General features: G+C 37.8%; 1 protein-coding gene across 5 annotated transcripts in view; it reads left to right on the forward strand.

The window, feature by feature from the left end:
• Window positions 1-20,226, forward strand: part of LOC112053903 (dystrophin, isoforms A/C/F/G/H) — a 702,364-nt gene that overhangs the window by 71,989 nt on the left and 610,149 nt on the right. For all 5 annotated transcript variants that reach the window (XM_052888348.1, XM_052888349.1, XM_052888347.1 and 2 more), the window contains 3 exons: window positions 2,660-2,773; window positions 12,076-12,240; window positions 14,394-14,664. In XM_052888348.1, the coding sequence (XP_052744308.1) occupies window positions 2,660-2,773; window positions 12,076-12,240; window positions 14,394-14,664 (550 nt within the window). The remainder of the gene's footprint in view (window positions 1-2,659; window positions 2,774-12,075; window positions 12,241-14,393; window positions 14,665-20,226) is intronic.

The following is a 20,226-nucleotide window of genomic DNA, read 5'->3' on the forward strand; positions in this document are numbered from 1 at the left end:
CAACTTATCCAATTATAATTGTTTATTTATTTTATGCAGTATTTTTTTCCTTAAAAAAGAATAGAAAATAAAAAAAATAATAAATGTATTTACGTTGAGTTAAATCGAACTCTGGTTTAATAAGTTTTGCCCCTAAGTTTCACACCACTTGTCCAGTTCAGTCGATATGATGGTCCAAATGTGTTAATTAAGTGTTAGGTTTATTTTCGTTACGGAATTTCTTGATACGGTCGCCGCGCTCAAAGCCCGCGATAAAAACTACGCAATAGCTTAATAAAATGAGGCCTTATTGCTGCTAATTGGTTATATTTTCATGTTCACTTTGCAGCTCGTCCTTTGATATAGCCCATCTTTATCGATCTCCACCTTTCTGCCTCTTCCCACTCTCGGCGACCTTCTTGGATACATCCTCCCAATGCTACTCCTGACCTACTATATTCCTCGTTCCATCCCATCACGCTGTTGGCTTTTCAATTGTTTTCAATACTTTTTGCGTGTTAACAAATATTCTTACACACTTTCGTGCTTATTCATAATATTATTAGGTCAAACGTTAACATTTATTTTAAAACAGCTTATGATATGTTTTGCCGGCTCCTCGACAGAATATTCTTTCCGAACCGATGATAGAGTCACTACTAACTTGACATTGCAAAAGTGTTTGTATATTAAACCTACTTGAAATATTAAAAGACGTTTGTACTTTGTCTTTGCAAGCTTTTGAGATGTGGGGGCTAAGGAAAGTCTTATAAATTTCCTGGAAAGACTTCGTTTCGAATGATCAAGTTTTAAAAAGAGTCAATTGTGACCGAAGCCACATGACAATCATTAATAGAGGAAAATCGCATCTTTCGGGCATCTGCAAAGGGGATCCCTCTATAAGTTTTCTAGGTTGATCCTAGAAGGTACGACACCCAGAAAACGTGCTCGAGGACGACAGCGAAGAAAGTGGATAGATGATTAATTTTAAACATTTGTATACCATAATTGTGAATCATTGTTAGGTACCTAATACATAAGACCATCTTTGTATAACTAAATTTAATGTTTCTTCCAAATAAATGATTCTGATTCTGATTCTGATTTTGATATCAAAGAGTCGACCAAGTTAGCATACACACAGCTTTGAAAATATTGCAAAAGACCGGAAGAGCTTTCAATACATGACCGCCAAACTTCAGCTGGAATAGGCACCTAATGGTGATTTTTTGTAACCCTCTGGAACCTTCTGCAGCATCTAAGCCGACATTTAATTGTTTAAAGCCTCGGATTCGACTCTGGTAGAGCTTTTACATTGCTTTATCCCCTGGTGACTCATGCTACGCTCTTTTTAGGGAGCTACAGCAAATACTGAGTACACAATGCCCTGATCTAGATCTGTCAACTGGAAGATCCATGTATCTTAGGATGTAACCTTATAAAACAAATGTTTACAGTCTGACTATAGATAGTGGAATTTGTTCTCGAGCACTCAATATAAATTACCGGAACGTCTGACATATATCTCGAGAAAGACATGGCTAAGACATTTATTACATTATACCTACTAACATGCTCTTGTCTGAACGTGTTTTATTATTCATTCTAATATGTTTTGTGATCTCGGAAACGAAAAAACGCGGAAAACAGGAAGAATATACCATTCAATATACTCATAGCACAAACATACTTTAGCCTAAATATGGTTTAATACCTCAACGTTTTATACTTTTAGCAGACTCAGAAGTGAATTACAAAAAAAAAAAACATACATACAGCCAAACGTAGAACCTCCTCCTTTTTGGAAGTCGGTTAAAAATAAGAAAACCAATGTCTGTATGACTTACAATATTTGTCAGGACAACTAAATTTACAAATCAAGCTGTAACCAAAACAAACCCTAGAATGGAAGTAAAGATGATGATAAAGAGAATGATCTTGAGTAGAGTCACGAACTCGTGAACGTTGTATGTAGGGTTAAGGGATCCCTTGACAGTTAACTAACACTCCACTTTTCCACTCAAGTCAATCTCCCCGCCCTAAGTAACCCATGAAGAATTGCACAACAAGAAATGTGGACGGCTCGAACGCCACGAGCATACTGAAGCCGACCGTACGACGAGCGCCTTATATCGCAAGTCGTCCCCGCCAACCGATCGTTACCCATCTCTAACTCCCTACTATTTACGGAAACAAGGCGCGCCACCTATCGTCGGCAAAAGCCAACATGAGATCGAGCGACGTCATATCCATCTCAGACTAGTATTTCCTACAATACATTAATTGTGGAGGTACCTAATGCTCGCGACATTGTTGGTGGTTAATTTAGAAGGTTTTATTGACCCGTGGGAGTTCTTTAGTTTTCCGGATTAAAAATGTCTTTAAAATGTGCCAAATTTTATCAAAATCCGTTTAATGTTTTGCGTGAAAAAGAAGCTACGAGTAATCTGTCTTCAAGCTTTCGTATTTATAATATTATTCTAGGAAAAGAAGACTTCTGAAAGGTGGTGTTTTATGGCAAAAAACCACAGATCCGCATCTTATTTATCGGGCGCATCGCATCAAACGGATTTTTAATTTTACGCTAGATAAAATACGTTCAATGCGAAGCGATCAGTGGACGCCTGCCATTAAATACCACACAAAAGGTTAGGTTCAGTATGTCGTTTCATCTGTGCAGGCGCGAGAGGAAGAGCTGGGTCGAGCGGCGAGGGAGGCTGAGTCGCAGATTCGCTCCGCTCCAGATTCGCCCGATGTCCGCCGGTTGCGCGGCGTTCGCGACGAGCTAGAGAAGGTACGTAAACGTTTAACTGTTTCCTTTACATGTACATGTGTACATGTATATCATCATTAATTATTCTTCTATTACATTCGGCGGCACTGTTGACTATGCTCTTCTCTCAGGATGAGAGGGGTTAGGCTAATAGTATATCTATAATCTACTACGCTGACCCGTGATAAACTCAATAAAATACATATGCAATGTAAAAAGCTATACTCTTACAAACGAGTTTACTAACTACAAACTGTAAAGTATAAATTGTAAAATTGGCAAAATGCCCAGCTTTCTCCCTTCACGAGACTTCGCTACGCAGCGACCAAGTTCCGCTATAATTTATGGTCTAAAGAAACATTTATTGCAGATATTCATTACTAATTGTAATAAATTAAATTGCAAATTCTTTAAAACTTTGCTACATTCTGAAAAGGTAGTTTTAACTTGCTTAATATAATTAATTACAACCTGTACTGTTTTGATACTCAAAAGTCAATGACCATTTCAAATCAACCCTAAACTGCTAACGACAGCTACCATACGGTGCGACAGCCAATTGAATACCACAACAATGATTAAAAGTACCCCCTTCGATGGCGTGAGCCAGTGAATTAGTATGCGTCGGTGATTGGTGCCCGTGATTACTACACGGTACAATTTAGACTATTCTGTACAAAGGTTTGTACCGAGGGCTGGTATTTCGTCGAGTTGAATTGACTAAAAGCTGAAAGTCTAGCTAGAAGCTATACAATGTGCTCTTTAAGTAGACTGTTAGACTTCATAGTTCCTATAAATTCATCTAATAAAATTTCTTAAGCACTTGAGAGCTTAGAGAAAGTTCAAAAAAAAGAAGTAGAGAACTTCTTTATTATACACAAGGCTATTTATTATTTACACTAGTGTATAGATGTTTTTTTTCTGATAATACACCACTTTATTTTCTTTATCATCAGCTTTTCTGTAACCCTGACAATCTGTTATGCTATGATATAGAAAGAAGAAAGAAAAATGCGTTTATTTCGAAATTATGCCACACATCACAATATCTCTAGTACAGTCATCAAGGACAATACCCTGCGATGTGTGGCATAACCCAGAAAATGGCCCCAGCTCAGCATAATACTACGTGACCATGATGATTATAAACAATTAAAGCGAGAATGCGTAACAAAAAAAAACGGTTGTTTGTAAAGTCGGTTTACTGACAATAGTTGAACGTGCCAACGTCATAAGAAAATACTGATGTAATGGTTGCATTTTTCAAATGAAAATGTTCGTTTTTTTAAAATACTGTCTAATAATCTTCATTGACCAGAATATACTTTATTTCTTGTAATAAAAGTTGACAACCCTAGAGTGAGGGTGACGCGTGACGTCATCTTTTTTCGAGTGTGCAGCCGGCTCTATCAAAAGAGATAATTTTCCTGTTTGTAATAAGGAAAGGTACTCAAAAATATGTCTCCCATTGAAAACAAACATAAATTCCGATTACCAAAACAACAACTAAACGAAGATACAACCACTGTTCGCCATTGTTCAAGTAAATAGGAAAAACAAGTATTAACATCGGTTGGGGTATATCGTACCCCACGCAATAACCTGGCTGCACTCAATTTGCACGCGCCGGTTGATGCAGTCGCTGACGACACATTATAGCCGCGCGTAAATTAGTGGGGGCCGCCGCGACCCCCGCTCGTATTTTGGGGTTGACTAGAGACTTAGGGTGGCCTTACACGGGGATTTCGTTTTGTATTACAATGAAATATTGTTATTGTTGAGGCGCCTATGCTTTGCGGTAATTTGAGAGGCTTATTTGCATAAATTAAATTAAAATAAATTGTTTTTTTTTTGGGGGAAAAGTTTCGTTTTCTAATTGCGTATTAAAATCTCCCCTATTTAAAAAAACAATAACTGAAACCCCATTTCAATCGGTTTGTAGTTATTGAGAGAATTACTGACTTAAAAACATACATACTGGCGGGTTGAATACAGAATTTACTATTTTGAACTCAGTTATAATAATTGATTATGAAACACGGCTAAAACTCACGTGATATTACGTCGGAGTATGCCCAACTAGTTTCGAACCCATACGGGGCCCTTAGTCATGAGCTGGTTCTTGCATCGCGGCACGATCCAAACGTGTTTGGATCGTGCAGTTTTAGCCGTGTTTCATAATCAATTAATATGAATAACACTCACGATAGTTTAAATTCTAAAACAGTTATAATAAGTTGTAACACTTTTTACACGCTATATATTAGCTTCACTTGTAACTGTGTATGTAAAATAATATAATTAATGAAATTTTGGAATATCAATTTGACTCACTTCCTGGTCTTCGATTAGGATGAAATTTTGCACACGCTCGGAGTTCTAATGACAATACATGACTAGCTAAGAAACGTCATTACAAATTCAATATGGCGGCCTCCCTAATCACTTGTAACTATGTCAGAAAGACATCTTGGAATCTTATTTTAACCCACTTCCCGGTCTACGATTAGGATGAAATTTTGCACACGCTCTGAGTTCTGATGACAATACATGACTAGCTAAGAAACGTCATTACAAATACAAGATGGCGCACTGACTGTTTAAAATCCACCCCCATGATATGGCTATCAAATGAAAGGGTTTGCTGTCAGGAATACGAAAAAATAGTCACGTGACTTAAATCCAATATTTGTGAGTTTTAGTGCGTGCTAAAAGCGTGTCTTTTTAAACTATTTAAAGTTATTATTTACAAATTAACTTAAATTACCCGTTACCTTATAAAGTCGCTATAGTTAGTTAGTTATCCATAGTTAGTTACCGTACTTATTATACCTATATTAGAAGCAAGAACTGTCAAATTTTCATCTCGGATCGAAGATCTGGCTCAAACAGGCTGTCCCTGTATTGTATCTCATACCTAACGAACAGTCCAGGGGGAGTGTAGGATTCCTTGATTTAGCGCGGGTCCGTCGCGAGCTATTGTTGTAACTTGATCACTGGCATTACTTGTGTTTTGGACGTGTGCTATATTGTATTGGAATAAGGCCTGTTTTTAAGACCCATTTTAGAATATCGAATGTATGTAGGTGTAGGTACGTATAACGGAACCCTGATCTATACTTCTATATTTCTATACTAAGATTATGTTAGTTAGCTTGATGGCCTCCGTGGCGCAGTGGTATGCGCGGTGGACTTATGAAACAGAGATCCTGAGTTCGATCCAGGTCTGGCTAACGAGTTAGCCCGCTTGCATCTTAAATTGCATCACCACTGGTGAGATTGTAGTTAAGGGCTAACTTGTAAAGAATAAAAAAAAAATGAAACATTCTTATTTTAATTTAAATGTATCTTTGTATGTAAAAAACGGACGACATACGATGATACGCAACTTTCAAATGAATACGCGAAAATAAATTTGAAGATAGGTATAATATCGTTGTTTTTGTATAACGGACAAGCGTGTGGAGTAATCCGTGCGTAACTGGCCGTCCCGGGGGTTGAACGGTGCGCCCTGTTCGGCTATTGTTGTCCCGACCGTAGGGACTATGACTAGGGACACGATTGTGACACTGGCGAATTTCTTCTATTAGATTTACGTAGCTTCACTTCACAGGTAGGCTGGTTTTAGAGTCACGCTAAACGGACGCTGACAGCCGAAATGTATGAACTTCTATGGAGCGTTTCAGAATAACGCGTAGCTATCAGCGCGCACGGTTACGATGGTCGACGCCGCGTATCAGTATCAGTGGACGCCTGCCATTACACTCAATACTTGTGCTACACTCACAATTCACTCTGAGACAATGCGTGGCTACGCAAGGAATCTAATTAACATCGCACGTAAGAGTAGTCGGGTTGTGCACTCGACGACCCTCCGAGCCCTCCGTCTGCCGCGATAGCCGTATCCGATATACGTGCCTACCTGCGCATAGTTAAACCCTTAGGGTCTTACCTGACTTTGTTTTGTAGAGCTGTCATAGACTAATAATAATAGCAGATGGATGGTATGGTGTGAGTGTATTGCCAGATTTAGGAAGCTAATGGAGCTCTGGCTTCATATGTGCATCTGTGTGCGTATCGGTGTGTATGTATTTCCGAAGCAGAATTGGGGCGCGTCACTTTAAAGTTCAGGAGATAGAGTCTGGACTTTTTATTATTAGTCTATGGCTGGCATTAGACATATGCTCGTCGCTTTTCTGGACGTTGTATGTTATTTGTTGTGTTAATTTTCGACTTCAATTTTAAATCATCGAGTGCCTCATGGTGTAATTGTTGGAATGCTATGCTTTTATTTAACGTGCAGCGGCGAACAACGCTACAGAGCAACTTAAAGAGATCGATCTATGTTTTGAGATCTAAGATCTTCGACTTACCACACTTGTCCAGGGGCATTATGCTAGGCGTCCACAGATCCGCATCGGACGCATCGCATCAAACGGATCGTAGCATTCTCTGTATAGAAAGTCGTACAAGTGCGTCCACTGATCCGCATCGTACGGATCGCACGAATCTACCGTAAAATTAACAATCCGTTAATATAATGCGTCCGATACGTCCGATACGTACAACGCGGATCTGTGGACGCCTGCCTTTAAAACTTTTAACCTTTATAAAATGACGCAAGTCTGGCCCACACAATCCTCGTTGTATTTCTATTTCTATTGAATTTGAATATATTTTGCACATTAGACGCCACAGATGGTGTACGTCGTTTGTACGTCAAAGGTATCTCACAAAGCATCGCTCGCAGCTATGAGCGTATGTTTACTTAACAAATAGTCCAAGAAAGTACTGCGGTGCATTGCTTTGAGTTGCTTCCAAAGCCTGCGAGATATTTTCCTTTGCGATAGCGCCCATATATCTGCCACTGTCAGCTTCAGACGTTGTATTCATATACGTGTATGGAGAAATATGAAATTATTGTGTGGTAGGTACGTCTATGTGTGTTGGAAGTCTTTGGGTTGCGTTATTGGGTAGGTATTTTATTATAGGACTCAAAAGTGATTACAAATATAAGAAAACTAATGTCGAACAAAGGTCATGATTCACAACATTTGTCACTGTAACCAAAATAACAGATGTCTAACACTCCCCTTTTCCACTCAAGTCACTCTCCTCGCCTACCCCAAGTAACCCATAAAGAATTACACAACAAGAGATGTGGACGGCTCGAACGCCACGAGCACACTGAAGCCGTCCGTACCGTAAGTCGTTGCTACGCGGCGATAACAATTTGTCGTTTATTATCGCTAAAGATATTTTGATTATTGATTATTGACTGCTATTTCACTTGATTGTAAGTGACACTACGTTCTGAATTATTCTGCTAATTTACCACGAGTTCATTATACTTCTATACTAATATTATAAAGAGGAAAGATTTGATTGGTTGATTGTTTGTTTGCATTGAATAGGCGCCGAAACTACTGAAGTGGGAAGCTACACTATCCCCGCGTGCTGTAGGCTATATTTTATTCCCTGTATTCTTACGGGAACGGGAAACCGCGTGGCGTCAGCTAGTTTTCCATGAAGAGACTGGTTTCTACTTGTGATGGTATTTTAATAGCGATACTTTAGTGGTAGAGTTAGTAAACAGCCACGGTTGAAGCCAATTTAGGAAATTGCTGTAAATTGACCCCAACTGGTAATCAAACCCAAGTTCGATACTCTGGTTCCGAAAATAGGAACTCTGTTGTAAGATAGCTCAAGTCTGTTCCAAAGCAGGTTAGCCTTAGAATTATAATGTATAGACCCGCAACACCTAACAATTTTTCACTCCAAACGTAAGCCACTTCTGTGAGCGTAAGAGCTAAGCTAAATTACCTTCGCCGACACGCATAAAAGCGTACTTTTCGCAGCGTAGCGATCTGTCAAGGGCTCCCATTTCGGGGCACATAAAACGGCTACGAATCCTGCGACTACACACTATCTAGGTCTTATAAATGTATGAGGTCAGCATAGTTTTTTAGTACGACGTTTAAAAAGTCGTCAAATCTTTATATCAAACCAAATAAAGTATTATTTATTAAAATTTTATATTCATAAATGTTAGTCTTAAAATTATTACCCAGCGTTCAGAAATATAAATTCAGTATAAATTAAATTCACTTTCATCTTGGAGTATCCTAAAAGGAGTTAAGATATTACACATTAATTTTGTACTGACCTTCTGGAACATAATATAATATTTACGATATTAATTTATAAGGTTTTTAAAGCTCATAAAGCTCGTTTGCTCGCGAGCAGTGGTTTTATATCATTTTTATTTGGCAACGGTAGCATATTTCCTGTTTATCGGCAAATAAATTCGAATGCTTCGCCCGGAGTGCTGAGCTACTGAATTTAAGGCTGGACATCCATTATACTTGCGAATGAGTAGTGCTTCGTACTTTTTCCCATTAGATTATTATATACCTTAAGTTCAGAATCAGTAGGTACACACTACACATACCTGAAGTACGTCATCGACGTACAAGATAAAAGAAACTGGAAGACTACAGAGAGCACAATAAAAAACCTTGTATGTGTAATTGTTTTGTATGCTAGAAATTGCCAATTGGCCAGTACTTTTGTAAAAAGCTGTAAACAGCAATAAAACGCTTCTATGTTCTGTTATTCGCACCGTATGGGGATAAAATATAATCTGTTTTTAAACGCGGGTACCATGGATTTTTCAGGAATAAAAAATAGCCTATGCCCTGCTACAATTCCTTATTTTTCTCTATACCAAACTTCATCCAAATCGGTCCATATGTTTAGCCGTGAAAAAGTAACAAATAGACATACAGACTTTAGTATGTGTATAACCTAGTAATTTATTACCCACCACCTTTAAAGAATATTCTTGCATCGGTTCAGTACATCCAAATATCACCCCCTACAATACCACAAACTTTACCACTTTATTATATTAGTATAGATTAAGTATAAACTTTTTTTAACCGTCTTCAAAATCACAAAAATAAACCTCGAAGGTAGCACATACGATGTTATTTTTCGCTTTTTAGTTTAATTTTGTGATTTTGAAGTTGGTTCAATTTTTTTGTTAAAAAGATTTTATTATCTCCATGTTCACTATCTATTTATTCGGTCAACTATTATAAAAAACCCCAAGAATCTTAACAGTAGAAAACTAGTACACGTATTGAAAGAGTTCATTTAAGTATGTCACCGCCCAAGACAGAATAAACTTATATAGGTCGAGGGTACGATGAAAGAAAACAAGAAATGTGTTAAGTTATCGAGAATTTATTTTGTTCAGTTCTTTTTAAAGTTACTGCTGATCTAAGACTGATTATTCGAAGTATCGATTTAAAAACAAAAACATGGTTTTTTGGTAATTGATTGAGCACTGTAAAAATGTTAGTAAATGAATCTTTTACTTTAAAAAATTGAGATTTTTTTTAAATACACGAATGATAAACTCAGCGGATATTTAGGGATGTGAAGTTCAGTTTTCTTTACCTCTTAAAAAATATAAGTTACAAAGTTTTGAAATTAAAAAAAAATTAGTGTATGAGTGCGGTAGGCGTAGGGTAGGGGTAGGTAGTGTAGGTAGAGTAGGCGCAGGGTGGAAGTGAGTATATTAGCCTAAACCCGCTCATTCTGAGAGGAGACTTGTGCTCAACAGTGAGCCGAATATGAGTTGTTAATGATGAGAATTACTAACCAACTTGAGCCACGTTACAAGATATAAAATCTTGAATAGCCCAAATGGGAATCGTACCCAGTGTCGGCGTTAGAAAGGTTTTTTTTTAAATCCTTAACATGTTAACCCTTGACTACAATCTCACCTAATGGTAAGTGATGATGCAATCTAAGATGGAAGCGGGCTAAGTTGTTAGGAGTAGGATGAAAATCCACACCCCTTTCGGTTTCTATACGACGTTGTATCGGCGTAGGTGGTAAAGTTTATGAGCTATACGTTATCATCTTAGCATGTATTGTGGACGCTCACCTTTAGGTTGTTGACAGCGGAAGAGGACTTAAGGTGGTTATTTGTTTTCGTGTTTCAACTTTCACTGGAAAAGTTTGAGGGTATTAAACAACTTTGATGTTGATAGTACGTTTCGGGTAAGATAATTTTGCGCTTCCTACATTTTGCCATTTTATCGGGACGGTGTGCTGTCTGCGAAGTTTTTAAATAACCAAGTGAACTTTGGGAGCGTATGAAATAATAAAATGTACGTTTTATGAAGTACTAGCGGACGCCCGCGACTTCGTCCGCGTGAAACTTGATGTAAACTTTCAACTAACCCCTATTCATTAAATTCATATTTTATAGAATCGCCTTATACCTTACCTAGAGAATAGGGCAACAAGAAGGTTAGCATAATTTTTTAGGTCCTCATCATCATCAATAAACCATATTCGGCTCATTGTAGTACGTAGCGTACCGTAACGCTGATACTTGATATTTAATTTCTTAAAATGCACAGAACTGAAAAATTGGATGCACCTCCAACTTTTCAGTTGATCGGATTCGAATCTATGCCCTCCGAAACGAAGGCAGAGGTTGACTATCGTCACTCAATTTTTTAGGTACGGTACCCCAAAAAACGAAGTATTTAGAGTTATGATATTTTTGTATACTTTTGTATACTTTACCTAAGTTATAAAACTTCAGGTTCTCCGTAACAAAATCTTCGTACTATTAACATCAACATGAAATTTCTTTTAATACCTTTTGAAGTTGGCCTGGCGAAGTTAAACAAGTTAGATAAACAACTGCGTAAAGCCGACCTCCCTTAGAACACGTTCAAACTCCTGTGGTGTACCTACTGTACCAAAACTTTATTTATTTAGGTACAAACAGGAAATAACTTCCTTATGTAAAAGAAATATAAAAACCAACATTTAAGTAAACATTTTGTATAAACGCTAAACAAATGAGGTTTTGCGAAGCGTTTTAAAATTTAAATCCTACGCTACTATCCGGTAATCCTACGAGAAAAATTGCGATAGACCCAAAGTGTTTCAGAAACAATGACATTTGAAGATTTGTTAAAACAATAATTTAGTTCTACCGGAAACTTCCAAGCAGCTGAAAAATTCATTATCACCGGGCCATGAATCAATAACATTGCCGAATTACTAGACGTCTAATTCTGCCAAAGAATTATACTTATTTTAAGTTGACATGCTTTTGTAGTTTTCGAATATCTCTCTCTCTTTCTGTCTAGCACAATAAACAGAGAAACATAGACGAATTCGAAATTCAAACTGTTGAGTTATTAAAAAATATAACACAAAATTTATCCTGATTGCAGTCAAGCCGCAGATAACGTAACTGGAATATACTTATCATTGTAATTTTTTAACAGGCTCAAGGAAACCTGTCAGCGCACGGTGAATACGTGAAGAGCAAGCTGACGGCTCTGGGCAAGTACACCACGCGCCTCGACGCGGCGCTGGCGTGGGCCATGGAGACGAGGACTCGGTTGGCGTTAGCTGACAACTTGCCCAACGCCGCTCCGACGGACTTAGACGTGAGTTACATTTCTGTCATCATCTATACAGTCACACGTGAAGAGTAAACTGGCTGCTCTGGGCAAATATGCCACGCGTCTCGACGCGGCGCTGGCGTGGGCCATGGAGACGAGGGCTCGGTTGGCGTTAGCTGACAACTTGCCCAACGCCGCTCCGACGGACTTAGACGTGAGTTACATTTCTGTCATCATCTATACAGTCACACGTGAAGAGTAAACTGGCTGCTCTGGGCAAATATGCCACGCGTCTCGACGCGGCGCTGGCGTGGGCCATGGAGACGAGGGCTCGCTTGGCGTTAGCTGACAACTTGCCCAACGCCGCTCCGACGGACTTAGACGTGAGTTACATTTCTGTCATCATCTATACAGTCACACGTGAAGAGTAAACTGGCTGCTCTGGGCAAATATGCCACGCGTCTCGACGCGGCGCTGGCGTGGGCCATGGAGACGAGGGCTCGGTTGGCGTTAGCTGACAACTTGCCCAACGCCGCTCCGACGGACTTAGACGTGAGTTACATTTCTGTCATCATCTATACAGTCACACGTGAAGAGTAAACTGGCTGCTCTGGGCAAATATGCCACGCGTCTCGACGCGGCGCTGGCGTGGGCCATGGAGACGAGGGCTCGGTTGGCGTTAGCTGACAACTTGCCCAACGCCGCTCCAACGGACTTAGACGTGAGTTACATCACTATCGTCATCTATATAGTCGTACGTGAATAGCAAACATCATCATCTCTGGGCAAGAAACCACTCGTGACGGATTTATATGCCAGTTAATTGCTTTAAAATTGAATATTGTCGAATAAACATATCCTGAGGATGCTCGAGGTTTATGCTGAAACATTCGTTGAGAGCTATTTGTGAGATTAACGTATGTGGTTTAAAACATTCAGACGTAGCTGCAACACCAAACTATCTCCCGTTTGTTTACGTTAAGTCGTTTTTGAACCATGAAAGCAATTTTAGAGACGTATTACCGACAAAACATTATTATTTTGTTCTAAAATTTGGCAAAGTAACTTCTGGTTTTTATTCAAAACATCTAAAGATATATAATCTAGTTATATGGCTCGTTGCAATTGTGGAACGAATTCTATTGAAGTAACCACTTTGTTCCGTACTGATAATGCAGTACAAAACGGCTAACACAATTCAGTCGAGCAATAAGAGAAAACAGAAGCGAACAAAACGCAGCCTTTATACTAAAAGCAATCTCTTAACAAGCGACCTTTGGCAGAGAGGGATTGTTATTTAATAAGCGAGATAGTGCTGAAACATACAATAGTACAAACATACTTTTGTATTATTATCTATACGATTTGCCCTTGAGTTTGTTTCCGATAATGTAGGATTTGTCATATTCTATTATTTGGTATAGATTTTTTTTTCGTGTTGAGTAAGTGCCGATGACTCCATCAGAAGCATCCCCTAATGAGACCCGATGGCTGAAATAAAGATAAAGGACGGAACGACTCTCTAAGGGCGTCTCCTATGAGACTCGGACCTCGGCTTAGAGGGCCATTCAGGAGTGGGTAACCGTGACCTGAGTGAATCAGTCTGGACGCCCCCAAGTTCGTAACCTAGAAAACCCACGTCTGGGTAACGTTAGATATCGGGGACCTCCTCTTCGCCGGCGAAGACGCTGTGTAGCTTGTGATTGAGTTGCGTTGTCATCGTCTGGATCGTAAAGGACGTTGTTATAGATGCGATCCGCTGCTCTGGGCACCTAAATAATTGGAGTTTACTCCTTAAGAATCGATTTTTATATATAAGGCGCCCGGTATGAGAAAAATCCGAGGGGTAAAACCAACTGAACTAACGAAAAAGTGTCACGTTTTTGGTGCGCACCTTTAGTGCGCAACTTTCTAATTTAGCTGTGAGTGTATTGAGACGTACATAGGGTATGCTGTATAGGCGACTATACCTATATACTATATGTTATTGGGCTTGTTTTTTTTTCATAATGGTTTTAGAGTTCCGTAGTCCAAAATAAATTCTCGTCTCTCCGTCCGTCTGTCTGCAGTTAAGCACAAAGACTATTGCTACTAGAAAGCTGTAATTCTTTTTGTTCTGTTTTTAGTCTGGTTTATTTTGTTGATCAGTTATTCAGACTTTCACCTCAAAGCATTACTGACTCTTACTTTTTTTACAGACCATCATAAAAGACAAGGAAACAGAAATCCGCGAGGTGTTAGAAAACTACAACAACATTGAAAAAGAATGCGTCGCCGCCAAACAAACAGTGTCCCCAGAAGTGCGGGAAAGAGTCCTCAAGCTGAAAGAAGACTGGGCGTTCATTCGAGAAGCTTCCAAATCCCGAGAAGGTTCGAGATCTCGGGAGAACTCAGTCTCAGTTCGGACGTCAGTCCCCAGGGCGGGGAGTCAGTCCTCCGACAGCGAGAAGTCATCGGAGAGTCAATTAGGTAAGTGTCGCTTGAGAGTGGGCGTCACTTAACACTGTAGTTAGATTGGGATTTGGTTTTGGCTACTGTCGCTACTAACACTTGACACCATATTCTTAAGGTCGCTGCATATGGAACGGAATTGGGACGTAAATAAAGCGGCTACTTGATGTGTTATTAAGTAGATTACCACGTCGCCGTTTCGACCGTTTGCGCGGAGTTATTTTAGTGCATATTTTCACTTTTTATTATGTAACTTGTGTGAAACTATATTTCCAATAATTTGTCGTGGTTATCTGGTTTGCAACACGTTACGTATGCAGCGACCTTTAGACTTTATGAGTCTGATTGATTGATCAAATCGAACGTCTCTGAATATGGTTATATTGGGTGCAGGTTGATTTGTGATTGTTTCTAAATGTTGGATTTGATTATTTTTAACCGACTTAAGAAAACAAGGATGTTCTTCATTCGAAGCGTATTTTTATTTCTTTTTAGTAACTCATATTAAAGGATAGAAAGTAATATTTAATAGAAGATCCTTTTTCTTTTTGAAAATAATTACACAAAATCCAACATTTCCCTAAACCTGTTGCTAAGTTAACAATACTGGAATATGGAGGAAAGGTTTATAAGTAAATTCTAACAATAGAAAATCTTGTTTTTGTTTATAAGATCCGCGAAATGAATTAATTTAATATAGATTTAAATTAGATTGAAACTGGTATATATGACAAGATTTTTTTTTATAAAACAATATATGGAAAGTTCTTTCAAAAGGTATTTTGTGCGCATATTTTATGCGTGATCTTCAATATTTTCGTTAGTTTGGTCTAATTTCATTTAAAATAAGTGACATAAACATATATTATGTCAATTTCTACTTGATTCGACAACAAAAAACGTAATTATGCTAACTTTTGATACCGAATTGTTAGAATAATGTCTAATATTTCTTTGCTCCATAATTACGCTGTTTTGTCTTACTATGTGCCATTTGTAAAAAGTCGTGTGCATTGTGTTTGCAAATAAATGGTTCATCTAATAACTGCTTGTTTCATTCGCTAACCTAGTATTGATTAACAAATTAAACCACACTAATTAAGGCTAAATAAATTCTACTTTCAACCCTATTGCTATATTTGTTGAAGCTTGAATATGTAAATATGATTTTACCTGGCATTAAAATGACATCCTTAATAGAAGACTTAATAGCTACGACAAAGCCCAGAATGCAAATCCAGGATCTTTTAATCCGAAGCTACAATAGCTAACTGCTGTTCTAACGAGGCGGTTCTTCATATGCAATACATAAGTGTAATGTGCGTATGAGCCTGGTAAAAGTTATTTGAAAAAAAATATTTCGTGTTATCTACCCATAATATATGGCATAAAGAAATATCGCGATTTATTTGGCCTTATAAAACTGCATTGGTACGCAAATATGAGTTTATGGGTGGTCGCACTTTACTGTTTATTTTACCTAATATTGATATACTAAACTGGAAATTTATGATGTTTTAATAAATATAATTGAATAATTAAATAAGGTTAGAACGATAAATACCAGGATTCGAATCCAGGATGTCCTAAGACAAAGTCTTAGGCAATCGACTCTGAACTACTACTCTCCTAACTACTGAACGTTTTTTTTATGAGCTGGCCCTTTTGAATGTCGCCGAACCAAGATAATACTAACCTTCAGATAATATAAAACCAGAATCGTTTTATTTATATGAATATTTTTTGATTATAAAGTCACTACTTTTACTTACTTCGCAATTAAACAATTATCTGATATCCTAAAGATGTCCCGATTTCAAAGTGAAACGTGTATCCGCTAGATTCCGCAATTTTTATGCAGATAACCGCAACGTAAATCAAAGGTTCACAATGAAGTTTCACAAAGTATCGCTTGGTCCTGTTTAACACTTACTCGTCTAACGATGTAAAAGCTGATCCTGTAAAGCACGTTACACACAATAACATTTTTGATATAAAGCAGATGTGTCTGTTTACATTACATCCACGGTGTAGTCAAAATCTAATTTTAGTGTTAGCCATAGTTCAGCCGCGATAATTCGACGTAACACTGTTTAGTTGTTCGCTAAACATAATAGCCCGGGCAGTTTGGGAGTTAAATAGGGAAAGCCGATATTAGAACACACGTACGACAATTTGTTGTAAGACTTTTTGTCGTATTAGTTTTAATTTGAAATTTAAAACGTACTAGACTAGTACCTGTGTATTCGTTGGTGTTGTTACTAAAAACATTCAACACCTAAAAAAATACCCTTTAAAAGTATATTAGTTGAAAAAATCTAGCTTTAATACCCGTTCGACCTGTTGGTTTATAATTATTGCAGCAATAGTTGAACTATCATCAATCGTTTTGGCTGGTGGGAGGCTTCGGCCGTGGCTAGTTACCACCCTACCGGCAAAGACGTATCGCCAAGCAATTTAGCGTTCCGGTACGATGCCGTGTAGAAACCGAAAGGGGTGTGAATTTTCATCCTCCTCCTAACAAGTTAGCCCGCTTCCATCTTAGACTGCATCATCACTTACCATCAGGTGAGATTGTAGTAAAGGTCTAACTTGTAAATAATAAAAAAAAAAAAATCTAGCAATTTGTGTCGTAGTAGTACGTCTTACAACGAACTTTATCACAAAGGTCTCTACTACTATTATTAAAAAAGTTTTAATAGTTCCATGATGATGATGATGAGATGATGATGATGATGATGATTATGAGTCTACCACAAATTCGCAAGTTTAGACTATTTTGTACCACTCCTAATATAGGCATGGTTAATATTCCTTTTGTAAAGGAAAAATAAAAATACAGTGAAAAACTTTACCTACCTATGTCGCTAGTCTGTCTTTGCTTTAAGTAACACTGCAATTCTAATTAAACTCTCAAAATACAGTGTTGCAAATTTTAACCAAGTATCTACGTCTAAATATGTTTTATCTTCTAACAAATTGGCTTTGCAAGCTTTTATTTTAATCAAAGTAATTAGATTACAAGTTTTCCAAGTTTATTTTAATCTTTTTAATCAGGTATTAGAAATGAAGAACTAGGCTGGAATTTATTACGACCTAACTTGACAATAAATTTTTGACACTGATGGGCTTAGTTAGTTTATTATGGATTTAGCACTTGCTCTTGATTTTGAATCTGAATAACGATCTAGTTTAAGATATTACATTTCTAAGTCGTTCACTTTTATTTAGCTAATACGACGGCCTTTAAAATGGCCATGCCAGGGGACTGAGATTTCTATGGCATTATCCATTAACACTAATTTGCTTCACTGTACTTGTTTTACCTTACCACAATGTCGGTTGACCATAGCGAAAGCGGAATTTTATAGCTAGACAAAAATATATCTTGAAAATTACTGTTCATACCGATATTTTTTATATGAATTATATTTTGCTCTGGCATACAGGGTATAGTATTTTATAATGCTCTTATACGATTCTATTTCAATCAATTAGTCTACACACTTTCAGATTCGCACACCCACTTTGGATCGTATTACATATGATAACTTACTCGTATGCAAACGTGACGTAATACAAAGCCTGCTTACTATATACGAATGGTTGAATTTCCTCTAAATTCCTTTTCTAACGAAACCTCTCAGTGTCAACAAAGGGCTATTTAATTTGTTTGTTAGTGAATGCCAATGTTAATAAAAAAGTAGTCTTAATAAAAAAATAGTAGCATTTATGTTTCGTTTAAAAGATGAACTGACTTCAAGAGGTTGGGAAAATCAACCAAAACTTGGGAGTACCTACACAGGGTTAATACATTTGAATTTTAAATTTACATGGCTAGCAGCCAGCGGAGTTGGCTAATGAAAAAAGTTAGCGCGCTAATTCCCGATCAGCTGGCAGTGACACCCGCCCTTCTGTTAACTCTCTCTTGTTTAATTAAAAAACGTTGAGTTTACGTGGCCTATACTTAGCAGAAATACAAACATCAAGCCGAATTGAATTACTATATCAGTTTAAATAAATTACTTTTGACGGCCTCCGTGGCGCAGTGGTATGCGCTGTGGATTTACAAGGCTGATTGAGGTTTTCTTAATTGATCCAGGTCTGGCTGGTGGGAGGCTTTGCCGTAGTTACGACACTACCGACAAAGACGTACTGCCAAGCGATTTAGCGTTCCGGTACGATGTTGTGTAGAAACCGAAAGGAGTGTAGATTTTCATCCTCCTCCTAACAAGTTAGCCCGCTTCCATCTTAGACTGCATCATCACTTACCATCAGGTGAGATTGTAGTCAAGGGCTAACTTGTAAAGAATAAAAAAAAAGAACAAGATATTTTAATTATTTATGTAAATGGTCAGACCAAGAAAAATTTGAAAAACCCCTGAAGGTCATGAAATTATTATCTACATTCTCGATCAAGTCATCAATATTCTCTAGCAGTGTGCTTTCATTTGAGACCCCACTCGAGAATATTTGCAGACGTTCGGTTATTCTTTCCCACTTTCACCTCCCACAACTTTTAAACGGCTTAACCGATTTTCATTAAACATATCTCAGAACACTCGCCCGTATGTCACCTTTCGTACAAAAAGAAACTAAATTGAAATCCGTCCGGGAGGATGTTTAAAGATGTGAATAGACTTCTTAGCAAGCGCGCTCTAACCTATATTACCATTTTACATTATGTATTGTTTGTTTATAAAATGTTATTCAAAATATATTACTATATCTAATTGTTCTATGCTAATTAATCGAATTTATTTTCTTTAAAACCAAGTTATTTATTAGGTGCGAAATGACTAGCGATTTATACCCTCTTTTTTAGGGTTCCGTAACCAAATGGCAAAAACGGAACCTATAGAGATTCGTCATTTCTGTCCATCTGTCCGTCCGTCCGTGTGTCACAGCCACTTTTTACTTTCATTAATGAAAACTATTTTGAAATAACTATTATTTTATTACCTACGTACTTATTACAAATAGGTGCTCCTATCTACACTAATATTATAAAGCTGAAGAGTTTGTTTGTTTGTTTGACTGATTGAACGCGCTAATCTCAGGAACTACTGGTCCGATTTGAAAAATTCTTTCAGTGTTTAGCCCATTTATCTAGGAAGGCTATAGGCTATATATTATCCCCGTTTTCCTACAGGAACGGGAACCACGCGGGTAAAACCGCGCGGCGTCAGCTAGTTTGTAATAAGTTCCCTACTTTACCAAACAATATTAACATCCTTAAGCATTCATAGAAATATCTCGACGCTAGACAAACGCTCAGGAATTTAACTTATAAGTTCCATGCGCTAACTTTCCCAGCGGTCTGAGAACGTAACTTCGACTGGACTTGTTAAGTAACCATTGTGTTAAAGATAATATTATCAGTGCGTACTTTACCATAAAATATGAATTTTACTTGGTCATAGTACTTGCAGTTATGTTACATTGGTGTGCACAAGGGTTTAACTAGGGTAGGTACTATTGAAAAATGGCAAATTCCTTCTTCAATGCAGATTCTTAATGATTCCTCAGCAGTCTATTTTAGCATCTATGAAGGAAACTACAACTCACTGTTCAGGTAAC

Source organism: Bicyclus anynana, chromosome 22 (assembly GCF_947172395.1).
Source record: "Bicyclus anynana chromosome 22, ilBicAnyn1.1, whole genome shotgun sequence".
Lineage (NCBI taxonomy): Eukaryota > Metazoa > Arthropoda > Insecta > Lepidoptera > Nymphalidae > Bicyclus > Bicyclus anynana.